We start from the raw sequence: 13,082 nt of genomic DNA, 5'->3' as shown, positions 1-13,082 counted from the left end.
AGGTGACAGACACAGTGCAGTCTTGGGGAGCAGTGTCTCACTCTGTAGGCCGGGCTGCCCGTGAACTCACACCCTCTTGCCTCAGTCTCTCAGGTGCTGGGCTCTCAAGTGTGCACCGCTGTGCTCAACCTTCATGAGTCTGAGTACATATGTGCATGGGGGATATAAGCTGTCAATCAAAATTTCCATGTTTATTACATAATTACACAGAGATATATTTTTGAGGAATAAAAAGATTTATTTAAAGATAAAACTTGTAAATATATCTTGATACAAAAATGTGGGCATCAGCCATTGAGATTTCTTTTGTTGCAACTAGAGTTATTTACAAGTGCATAAGTGTGTCACAGTCAGGAAAAGCTTGCTTTTTTTTCTTTCTCTCGTTTTGTACTGCTGGGAACGACTTAGGACCTTGCCCATGCTTTGCCCCAGTGCTCTACAGAGCCAGACCCCAGCCTGGGCACAGGCTTTTAGAGTAGAGGGTGCTAGGTGGCTGGAACAGAGCTAACATAAAACCAAGCAGCTCAGATCTGTGCTACAGTTTACATCCTTCAGAGCGCCCTGTGTCACATACCTACACCAGATAGCAGGCACACAGTAGGATCCTTCAGAGCACCCCATGTCACACACCTACACCAGATAGCAGGCACACAGTAGGATCCTTCAGAGCGCCCTGTGTCACACACCTACACCGGATAACAGACACACGGGGAGCAGGCACACAGTAAATTTTGGCAGACGGGGACAAAGCAGAGATACTGCATTTCTTGAACATGTTGCGGTGACACCGTTCCTCCCCTCTCGGTGTGGCCAGGCAGGAGCCCAACAGGCTACCACTGCTTAGCTATGCTTCAATAATGATGTATCAACCTGATCGTACTAGAAAAGTCCACAGTTGCCTGAAAAGGTTGCTGTTTATGTGATGGAATTATGGAGTTTAATTGAAAAACCCAACCCAACAACAGTCCTACTTATTTGAAGGACTTTAGTCATTTTAGATACACCGAAAATCTTTTATATATAAATATTTACTAATATAAAACTAACTTGGTATTTCAATGAGCACAGGAGGGGACTATACTACAATGGAGATGTTACTATTATTGTCACTATTGTGCATAATACTGAACTGAGTGAGAGACACCATGAGGCACATATACGGGGGAGGCGGGGGTTCACAACGCACTGCACCCTCGACAACCCTCAGCGCACCAGTGGCCATCTCTTCTCTCTCAGGTTGAACTCATGGTAAGAGCAGAAACCATGGGCACGTGTGACAGTGACCTCTCTGCCCTGGCCAGCGGGTGTCTGTCAGCCATGATACATGAGAATGCGCTAGAGAGCGTGAGCAGCCACTGCTGCAGCTGCGATGGAAAGGCTGTAAATTTGCACAAACTACCACAGTTTAAATCTCTAGCAGGAGACAGGCTAGTAAATTCAGATATTTTAACCTACTAAGTAAGACACCTGTGTCAAAAGGAGTACTGTACCGGTGTCCTGGTGTCCCGGGACATTATTTTCTGGTGAGCAGAGCGTGCTCTCAGAAATGCTGCTGTCGGAAGGTGGACGGTCTGCGCCCTCAGTGTTTACCACACACCCAGCGGAGCTGATGCTCTGTCTGCAGGTCCGTCAGCTCCTCAACAGTCCTCCAGCTACACTGGCAGGCATACGCCCGGGCTCCTTTCTTCTGGACCAACTTTGCTTTCAGTTTGTGGAATTCCGGCATGTTGTTCCTATGGCAAAACAGGCAGGCTTGAGCACAGTGTCTGTGCTTGGTGTTTCACAACACAGAAGAAGAAAAGTCCTGCTAGGTGGTCTGTCACGACTGTGTTCTCGGGCTGCAGTACTGCTAACGGCAATCTTCGATCACCCATGTCACTACTCAGAGACGACACGGATGGGAACGGAATGGATCCCTCCCCTGTGCCATAGAGGCAGAGGCAGGAAAGGCGGGCTGCTGGCTTCTATTACAGCATACTTCTATCACGAGGGGAACAAGCCCTTCTCTATGCTGAGCTTATTTCCTTCACTTGTTTAAATCACCTGCTTATTTATTATATTAGCAATAAAATACCTATCCTGAAGTGTGAATAATGCAAAAAGTAACTGAAGTTATTAAAATGATAACCATTGGCTTTGATTGTATTATAAGAATATGGAAGTTACTGTAAGTTTAGTTATTAAAGAAAATCAATTATGATCTTTATGCATTATGTTTATGAACATAAATTATTGGAAAATAAAACTGGACAAGCTAAAAATAAAATATTGGAAAAAACCCCAAGAGAAATGATGCAGAGCACACTACCGATGCATGACAGTCTCCATACTGCCCCCTGGTGGTCAATGTGTGCTAGCTCAGACACTTCAGACGGTGAGAACCTAAGAAAACCCGAGAGACTTTTAGGGCCAAGTGTCTGAGCTTGGAAAAGTGACACTTCTACCAGCAGTAACCTAGCTAGGGTTATGAAGATCTAGGGCAATAACAGAATAATATGGTTTTATGAGAATGAAAAACCCAGTAAAACTAAGTCAACGAAATGAGCTAAAACATCTCTGCACTGGCTTCTTCCAAGCTGCCCTCTTGGGTACCCACAGCCAATCCCAGGGGTTCAGATGAATTCCTCCCAGAGCTTCAGAGACAGTTTCAACAGTATCTGCAATCCAGTGTTTAGCCCCTTCCATCTGTGAACTAAGGCACTTGTCCTAAGGTGCTGTCGGCGATGTCTCTGGTACATCTGCTCCGTTCTGCCATTCTCACTGCTGTGATCCACAAAATGTAACTCTGTGTTACTGTACCATTTCTTCATCAACCCTAATGATTCTCCACTGGCCTGCTTTCCCTACACAGTAGTCCATTATCCCTTAAAAGCTAAGGGATATAAACCCTTATATCCTAGAAACTGATCACCAAGGAAACAGGCAGGAAAATGCCACAAGTTCAACATCTTGGTCTGCTAAGGAAGTTCCAGGCCAGCTATAGCTACACTGCAAAACCCTGTCTCAACACACAAAACAAAACTGATGTTTGCATAGGCCTCTCTCCAAATGAAGTTTTCAGCTGTGAGCTGAACTCCTCACATTGCTGACCCCTACACTGCGCCAGCCCTTGCCATCTCTGCTCTTGTTCAGACTTTTCTGACTCCCACCATGCCATGCGATTCACCTCTCTCTGTGCCTTTAAAAATAGCCCGAGTGCCATGGCCACAGTTGTGCTCAGAGTCTGGATGCTGCAGGTGAAGTGCACCCACCATCCTGTCCTCCAGCTCCACTGTCACCCTTAAGTACATGTTCTCTGCCCATCTCCCTCTTAAAGCACCCTGACACGGAGCCAGAGAATGCCTGTTGGTAAGAAACGCTAAGAAGTTACAGGACACAGACGCATCAGTGGCTGGGCGCCTTGGCTGAGATAACCAGATTCTCTAGTTGTTTCATTCTCTTCTTTTCTAAACATACATACTCTTAAGTATCTTGAGGACTCAGGTTGTATTTTTCACTGATTTATGTAACTAGCTAGCTTATTATTATTATAATTATTATTAGTTTTAATAATTTAGTATAATAATCCCAGTAATCACTACTTCAAGTAAATTATATGTTAAAATGAGACTACCAAACATCTGAAGTGACTGGTGTCTATTTTTTTGTGACAAAGTCTGATCTTGAATTCACTGTCGTCCTGCCTCAGTTTCCAGAGAGTACCCATGTCTGCCATTCTAGAAGAGTGAGACCCCACACATTTCTCACGTCCCAAGTCAGTCACTTACAAAGTCACTTTGTGCCTGTGCTCGCTACTGTTTAGATGTCACACACACCTTACTATCCTAAGTCTATAACAATTCATGTTCATGTTCGTGACTTATGAGAATCAGACACTTGTTAGATTAACCAGCAGACAGTGAGCAGCAAAACCCAAGCAAGCGCCTTATTCAGAACACACCCTTATTTAGGCTGCAGCAAACAGAGGGAAAGGAGGTGAGGAGGAGGGGAGCTAGGCCCACATGACTGGACAAGCAGACCAACAGTACAACAAAGCGAGACACGAAAAGCCGTTGGTACATTTTCAAGATGTGGTGCTTTGAGAGAAAATGGCCCCCAAAGGGAGTGGCACTAATAGGTGTGGCCTTGTTGGAGGAAGTGTGTCACGGTGGGGCAAGCTTCCCACAGTGTGACAGTCAGTTCATCTTCCTGTTGTCTGCGAGGACTCTCAGCTATCTCTCCAGCACCATGCCTGCTTCTGTGCTACCATGCTCCCAGCATGATGATAATGGACTGAACCCCTGACATGTGAGTCCCCTCAACTAAATATTTTCCTTATAAGAGTTGCTGTGGTCATGGTGTCTCTTGGCAGCAATACAAATGCTAAGACACAGGGTGAAATTCTTCAGAAACATACCTGAAGAACAGGTAATCACATGATTTGTCCCACATATAGTCATTGTAGCTCACTATCCGGAAATCACAGGCTATACAACGCAGCTGGTCACATGCTCTGGTCAGAGAGAAAGAAAGATGCATTAAAGATGAGCTATTTAAATAGGAAAATACAGTGGCATGCTCCAGATAATCGAATAAGCAACAGAAAGGTCTGGATTAATGATTGCAATTGTTTGCATCAGAGGACTGTTTATGTGTTTAAGCTTTCTGGCTGAATATGGTGGCACATTCCTCTAATCCCAGCACTTGGGAGATTACCGGTACTGAGTTCAAAGCCAGCCCATCTTTCTATAGTGATTTCTAAGCCAGCCAGGGTTATACTACACAGAAAGACCCTGTCTCAAAAAAATTAAATAAAAAGCTTCCAGGTTATTTTTCACATCTAGCTTATAAATATTTCACACAATACATAGACAAATGAATATTATATGGACATACAGTGTCAGATTGGCAGATCGAAGAATATAATTGCCATACTGAGAAACTGTCTTCAAGAAAGCACCATTTCTGGAGCCATCACTGGTTTGCTTGTCTTAGATTCTAGTGAGAAGTAAACTAAGTAGCACTCACTGTGAATAAGTCACTAGTTTGTTAGAAGAGCAGGGCAATGAGATTAGGAGTCCTGGGAGGAGACGGGTAGGGATTCTGAACAGGGCAGCCTGGACTGGCCTCATTCACAGGGCATATCTGAACACTGTGTACTGACAGCAAGGATGCAATGAAGAGCAAAGTTGTGAGTGTGCTGGACAGCAGGAGCAGGCAGAACAGCCCTCAGGGACTGTCAAGAAGACCACGTGACAAGCAAGTCTCCTGGAGGTACCATGTTGTAGCATTATGTGCAGAGATGCTAACCATAAGGAAAGTGGTAACATATAGTAAGTTTAAAAAGAATTATGAATTGTTGCTGCAGCAACAGAAACAGCTATTATTTGAAATATTTAATAAACAAATTCAATGGATACATTTAATAAAAACTAAAAGTTGATGAGTTGTTAAGACACACCCAGGGAGGGAAGAGGGAAGAGAGGAAGAGGGAAGGAGGGAGAGAGGGGGGAGAGAGGGGGGAGAGAGCGCGCATGCACCGTCAACTGGTTCTCCTACATACTAAGTACTTACAAGTGACAACAAAGCGAACAAGATAATTTCTGTGTGACTAGTGAGCCAGTGCAGACGCTGGCTCTGAGCACAAAGGAATAGCCAAGGAATTTCCTTGTGACTCATTTTTTCTTTTTATATTCCAATTTTGCTTTTGTTCTTTTTGATAGTGTGTTGTTTCAATATATTTTACTAATATACCTTTTCAGTAATATTTCTGTAACAAAACAAACCAATTATTAGACTGTTTACTTTGAAATTAAAATACAGGCTAGGAAGGTGGCACATGCCTGTAGCCCCAGTACTTTTAAGATGGAAGAGGAGATCATCATTGGCTAATGGTGAGTTCAAGGCCAGCCTGGACCGTATGAGCCTATCTCAGACTTTAGATACGTAACTTCTAAACTGAATAACACTGAAAAACTTTTGGTCTCAAAGCTTCCTTGAGAATGAATATTTCTAAGAGTATCAGTCACAACCAAACATTTACAGTGTTTCACAGGAACTCCTTTTACACTCTTTGTGGTTGCTGAGGCTGTGCAGTTCCTGTGGCATTTCAACCCAGTTGCATTCTAAGCCTTGAATGATGGTCCCCATGGCTCCCGTAACTGTGTTCTTATGCAGATGTAGTTTATTACATGTTCACAACAGAGTGTTAACTTTAATGCCTTAATACATATGTGCAATTTGGCTGAATTACTGCTATTGTGGGAACCATAATTTAGATTTCCATGACATTTTATGTGTAAAACCTCAACCATGATGTTTAATATAGTTTTAAATTTAAATTTTATTGGTTTATCAAATCTCTTCACACTACTATATTTTCTTACAAACACTGGCTTTCATAGGACAATGTGCAGCTAAGACATTACCCTGCTGCCGTGAGCACTGTGATCCTAACCAGTCCTGGGGGGGGGGGTAACCCAGCCTTGCAAGGAGTTTACAAATACATCAACCTACAAATAAGGAGAGAACTTATTTGGCTTGAAAAGGATGCCTCAGCTGGGTGGTGGCAGTGCACACCTTTAATCTCAGCAGTGAGGAGGCAGAGGCAGGCGGATCTCTGTGAGCTGGAGGAGAGCCTGGTCTACAGAGTGAGTTCCAGGACAGCCAGAAACCCTGTCTCAAAAAACCCATAAACAAACAAATCCCCCAAAACAGAAAAAAAAAATCAAAAACCAAAATTAGCCACCCTTCAGTCAAAATAAAAAACAAACGAATAAACCAAAACCAAAAGGAAAGGATGCCCAGTCTTACCTAGACCACTTGTCCACGACACCACGTTCCCACCACATTCCACATCCTTCCCACCCGCTGGGCAAAGACTTCAATGTCCACACTCCGCTCAGTCTGCATTAGCCCTACACTGGAGCTCAGTGCAGGAATCCAACGAGGGAAACGAACAAGCACAGCACAGCTGACTCCCTTTATGCCCTGAACATGAAAACTGTACACACACACATGCGCGCGCACACACACATGTAACTACTCACTTTATGATCAGGTCATGTTCCCACACACCCCTCCTAAGTGAAAATGGCATGTAGCATATGTAACTATCATACATCACAATACAAAGTAAGCTTACTGGTTGCTAACCTTGTGACTGGTTCACTGTCCCTGCCCAGCACCCAGAGAGAATCACACTATATACTGGGAAAAGACAAAAATTATTAAAAATTAAAATATGGCTAATGAACTGAATGTGTTAATCATGTTGGAGCCATTGTAAGTCAAATATCTGTTAGCATAAAATAATATAGAATTATGATTCCAATAAAGAATAAATTTAGTATTTTCCAGTAAAATATGAAGGGATTATATATACTAAGGAGGTGTTTCTATGTTTATCCAACTGCTAGGCAGAACTGACCATTTTATGGATGTTTTTAGTAGGAATGTCCAGAATAGTTCTTCCACATATCCGCCCAGACTCTACAGTTCTTAGTTAAATCCAATCCGATCTACACAGAGGGCTAGAAAGGCTTGATACTGGGACAGTTTCAAAGTAATAGTGGCTGGCTAGGTATGGCATCACCTGCCTGTAATCAGCACCTGAGGGGCAGAGGCAGGAGGATCAGGAGTTCTAATTCTTCTTGTCTGTATGGTGAACTTGAGGATAGCCTGGGCTACAAGACACTTCACATCAAAAGCCCAAGCAGCAGCTCTAACAGTGGAGCAGCTAAGAGCCTTCCTTTTCACATGATGGAGTCTGACACAAGAATCAGGTTACCAACGTGAGCCCTTGCTTTCTAACAAAGCATCCATTGATGCTGGGACATCACCTGGGAGCCTTTATGTCCAGGGCTGGGTGAAGAAACAGGATTTTGCTATGTAGCTATGGCCGGCCTGGTCTTACTCTGTAGTCCAGGCTGCTCTCAAACTTGTGGCAAGCCTCCTGCCTCACACTCTCAAGTGCTGGCGTTACAGGCATATAACGTTATAGGTTAGTAGACCAGGCTATTTGGAAGGCATTCTTCTCATTCTCGTATCTGTTTCTGTGTGATGTGTGAATGCCAGAGGACGAGCTCCAGGATTAGTTCCTCCGCCTACCATGTGGGCTCTGGGCTCCAGCTTAGGTCACGAGGCTTGGCCGCAATGCATTTCCGTCCACTGAGCCCTCTGCTGGCTCTGTCACTCACTGTCTTCTCTACCACAGACATTTATTCTTCAAACTCTTTCAACTCCACACTCTAAATCTGAAATCTGACTTCCTTTCCTTACAGTCAGTCACACCCAGGTCACAGCTAGCTCTCTTTCTCTTTCCCCTACACTGTGGAGAATTCAGCCCCAGTGACTCCTCTTCTGGACCCTCTTCTGCTTTATTTCCCAGATTCCATGTCATCTGGCAGCCTGTGACTTTTTCCTGTGGTGCTGTGAAAGGTCTCACGATATCTGCAAGGAGTATGTTTGCTTTTTAAAGGCAAGGATCCTGAGCAAGGGTTTAGAAGATACACTCCTTCTCAAGGGACGGGGTGGGCAGGGCCGAGTGACGGGCATGCTGCCCCCAGAGCCCACCCTTCCCTTTCAGGCTCTGCACTAAGCCTCACCCTTCCCTGCTTCTCCACTGGCCACTTCGCCTTCGTCAACTAGCACAGGGCTTGGGTGTGCATTCACAGCATTTAGACGAAGAAACAAACAAGACAGACATTAAAATGGAGTAAGAAAATGAATCTGAGTAACTAATGTGAACAGAGCATCTGAGACGAGGGGATGTGTGTTAGGAAGGCGCGCCCTCCCGGACAGACAGATGCTAAGATTCTGGGAGGCAGCACCTGCCTCAGGGTTTATCAGGGAAGAAACTGGAGAAAAGAGGACCACACACTTTAGTGAGCACAGTAGTGAGCTTAGAGCGAGAGAGGCACGGGTGGCAACTCGGCTGCCACCGGACAGGAGACAGGCATTTCGGCTCTGCCATCTTGAAGGCTGGATGCGTGTGAGCTTTGAGAAGTGGAGTGGGTGGGAGCAGAAACTGCCGCTGTACTTCCCGGCAATGTGACCAAAGTCGCCTGCAGGTGACACAGCTCTGAAAATGAGTGAGCACAACCGAGCTAACCGAGCTGCAGGGACAGGTCTCAGTGCGCGATGACTAACTGCTCTCAGTTCTTTAGACAGCAGGCAGCACTCAGCTTCCCAACTTCACTTTGGTCCTATGGCTACTCCTTCCTGGATTACTAATCCAGGCTGGCATCACCCCAACTCCCCATTTCTTTTTGTGGCCCCACTTCTATTACTCAGAAGTGTAATCAATATACAATCACTTGACCTAGGTTTTTCTTCTTAAAAATGAATAAAAAGAAAAAAGTGCTTTAGGAACAAGTAGGAAAAAAGATAATGAGCAATGTAGGCAAGCGGGCCTCTGCCGAAGACAGAGTCAAGCGTAGCAGGCAGTGCAAACATTTGCTTACAGTCAGTTTTCTCCCAGCCTGTGGAACAGTAGAGTGTGCTAGAAGGGACAGGGTTTGCAGTGAGTGGCACCTTGACTCTACGTGAGGGCAGGGTCTTAAAGGGGGTGGGAAGAGACAAGAAATGGCAGGTTTCTGTTTTAGAAATGTAAAGCCCAGCTTGAGAACTCTGTTAACACAGACCTTTACTTTCTCATGTCTTCTGGCTCCATCAGTGAGGCCAAGGCACTGCATCTGCTATACAGCTGCCTCAGTTTACCTACACGAGCCAGCCTTTCACATCTGCACACGCCCCTGCTGCTCTGTAAAAATGTGGGTAGGACTCAAGTGATCCAAGTGGGGCTCAGAAAAAGGCAGCACGACAATGAACAATATATACCCGACATTACAACATTTTTTTAAAAAAATATAGGTCTTGCTGTGTTGGCTCAGGCTGGCCTGGCCTTGGATTTCTAGTGATCACCCAGCCCCAGCCTCCCACAGGCTGGGATTACAGGCATGTGCCACCTGCACAGCTCAGCCTTGAATAGTTACTTCCCAAGGATATTAAATGAGTTACCAGTGTCCCTGGACTGGCTGGTACAATGCACAGCTCTCATTGTAGAGTGGGCTGGAGCCAAGGCAGCACACTCTGCCACAGGACAGCCCAGCACACGCACACTGCATTTCCTGCAGCCTACCTCGGTGAGGTGTTTGTTCCAATCCCACACGGAATGGCGCTTCCACTGAGATACACCGGACTGCAACTAGATGTGTTCAGCAGATGGAGAAAAACAAAATTACAACAACAACAAAGAAACACGAGAAGTCAGCTGGTCTCCAGTCTATGTTCTAGTGATCGTGTTCTATGCCTCCTGCAGCAAGCCAACCATTTCAAGGAGGAGATATTTATTACAGCATCACCCTCCATAGGATATAACCTGCATCCAGAAACACTCAAGGAGTTAAAATGAGTCACAGGAAAGTGAGTGCCAATAATGTAAGGAATAAAGTCAATACTAAAGCATGTAACAGAACATTAATTTTGAGAAACCGTTAACACTTTTTTAACACAGCAGAAAATTATTTATAATAGCAATAATCTCCTATTTAATTTCCTTTACACTAAGTGGGCCATAGATCCTAAGCACACCCCAGATATTGCTAGTGGTCTTTTGTCTAAAGGCCAGCTGGCTCTCTGTCCTTAATGCCAGTGCTGTTGAAATGGCCACAGAATCTACTGGCCCATCCTCCCGGTGTCTGCTCACTCAGCGGAGAATTCACAACAGTCTCCACTTACCTCTTACTGAGGCCTTGAACGGAAGCTCTGACAGATGTGTTACTTGAAGATTTAGATTTAAATTTTTGCTAAAAAAAAAACCAAAAAGACCAAAGGCTTAGAGAACTACTTTATAACAACAGTATTTTAAAATGATGTACTAAGCATTTGGTGGTGTTTTTCCGAATACCCCCAACAGTGATGGCTACTTTCTAAAGGCAGGAGGGAAGGAGAGTGCCTGAGGAATTCGCGGTCTAAGAACTGCTCTGCTGCCCCAGCACACCGAGACTTAGCGTCACTGTCTACCTCTGCAGTGATTTCATATGAAGGACCTGCTTAAAACTTTATTCTGGAAAAACTCAACTGAAGAGGGGGGAACAACCCCAAGCCCATTTTTAAAGGTTTTGAATGGTACTTATCTAAACTAAAATTAAATTCCTGTACAACTTCGGGATTATTAATTCTGATCAATTGTAATGATATCAAGCTACATATGAGCATGGAAAAGCTGAGCTACCTGGTCATAGCATACAGTAGTTCCTTATGTTCCGATAACATCACTGTCATGAGTAGGCATTTATTAAGTGTTAACTATATGAAGTAGCAGACATCATAAACCAACCACATACTAGGACCACTGCCAGCAAGAGAAAGCAAGACAGGGAAATGGCTCCTAAAACTATGCACAGACATGCCTTCATTTCACAGAGCGGCTGAGGAAGTTTAAGAGGCAAAAAAATTTCATTTATCCATCTCTCTTAATTTTGTGTAACTTGATGTTACACAGGAAACTATTTTGCTGCACCCACAAATCTTCAACAGGTGCTCAGGCAGCATGCTCATCCCTTGCATGGTGCAGGATCACAGTGGGAGTGAGACACTAAGTTGGCCACTAACACTGACTGCTGGTTCCTGGGGTTTATGTCTGTGTCCAAGGGCAGCTTCAAACTGCAGGGAGTGCAGAAGCCAGGGTGAAGGGCAGGACTCCCAGGACACAGCAGATGCCCTCCTGACAATGTGGGGATGCAAGTCACTACGATTCCCGCTTTCTTTAGCTGGTAAATATTTTATATAGACTTACTCTCTCCTTTATCCAGTTGGAAAACCAGATATATCAGCAAAAACAAAACAAACAAAAAACCAAATACAGAAATTCACATTCACTCAGGACTTACCAAGCCCACAGAAATAAGCTGTTTGTTAAGACAAACATATAGTTTATTGGTACAAATTTATATATGCACCTTACACTGTACTTAAGACATTTAAGCTATACGTGGATACAAAGAACAGGGGTTCTATCTGGGAAGGAAGGCATAATAACATCACGTTGAACGTCTGAAGACGCCAGAGAAGAAGGGGAGGCTTGTCTGGAGGGGGTCTTAGAACACAGGTGGTACGAAAACAGAACGGGTATTACAGGGGCAAGGTTTAAGCAGGGTGGCATTGAGGGGTGAGGAGATGAGGAGGAGAGGAAGGCAGGGTTAAGCAAAACAGTGTATGAAAAAGCCACATGGAAACCTACTACATGTATGCCATGTAGGAATGCCAATTAGGAAGGGTCAGTTAATTTAAAGAAGTTCAGAGAATAAAATAGAGCAAAATACCGCCATGTTCAGAATGATGGGTATGAAGAATCCCCCACACAGCAGTATATAGGTGGCTGTTACTTTTGGATGTTTACAAAGCTAAAACAGACGAACATCTAAAGTATTAAAGTACTACAATTTAGTCAAATCCACTGTTTTGGAATGACACTAATGTCATTGTAGTCTAGACACTAAAAACGTTCCTGTACTGACAGCCAACTGCTGTAGGCCTTTGAGAAATGCGTTCTTAGACACTACCTAAGACATCTAAGCGACAGCTAGACCTGTGGAGGATGACTTCTCCAGCAGCAGCTTTTCCCATTTCTTACTCTTGCTGGGACGTCAACAGAGACAGTTTCCAACATATTACCCTCTCCAATTGTTTAAGTGGAATAACTTCATGTGTACTTCTCAGAGTTCAAGGATTACATCTGGACGGCTACTCTGCCTTACTTTTGAGACTATTTTAAGTATCTTAAATAATGACAGAATTACTGTACACTTAGAACGTGACTTACAAAAGGTTTTTTCTCAAAGTTTGGCTCCTCAAATATCTCATTAATAAGACTGTCAAGGTCATCTTCTTTTTGACGTGTTTCTGCTGACCTGAAAGAAAACAGGCACAGAATAAACCTGATGGAGGAAGGTCATTGGTTGATTTAATAAAGAAGCTGCTTGACCTGATAGGTTAGAACGTAAGTGGGAGGAGCAGAATGCTGGGCGGAAGAGGAAGTGAGGTCAGAGACTCGACAGCTCCGGGCTCCCAGGCAGACGCCTCAGAGAGACAAGATGCTC

General features: G+C 44.3%; 1 protein-coding gene across 1 annotated transcript in view; it reads right to left on the bottom strand.

The window, feature by feature from the left end:
- Positions 1 to 217: 217 nt before the first annotated feature.
- Positions 218 to 13,082, bottom strand: part of LG5H8orf37 (linkage group 5 C8orf37 homolog) — a 20,172-nt gene continuing 7,307 nt past the window's right edge. The window contains exons 2-6 of the mRNA XM_005362302.2: positions 12,806 to 12,893; positions 10,720 to 10,787; positions 10,121 to 10,186; positions 4,397 to 4,492; positions 218 to 1,733 (exon numbers count right to left, since the gene is read on the bottom strand). Coding sequence (XP_005362359.1) covers positions 1,580 to 1,733; positions 4,397 to 4,492; positions 10,121 to 10,186; positions 10,720 to 10,787; positions 12,806 to 12,893 — 472 coding nt within the window. The 3' untranslated portion in view covers positions 218 to 1,579. The remainder of the gene's footprint in view (positions 1,734 to 4,396; positions 4,493 to 10,120; positions 10,187 to 10,719; positions 10,788 to 12,805; positions 12,894 to 13,082) is intronic.

This window comes from Microtus ochrogaster, linkage group LG5 (assembly GCF_000317375.1).
Source record: "Microtus ochrogaster isolate Prairie Vole_2 linkage group LG5, MicOch1.0, whole genome shotgun sequence".
NCBI lineage: Eukaryota > Metazoa > Chordata > Mammalia > Rodentia > Cricetidae > Microtus > Microtus ochrogaster.
The sequence above is the reverse complement of the archived record's forward strand: the minus strand, read 5'-3'. Positions and strand labels throughout refer to the sequence as shown.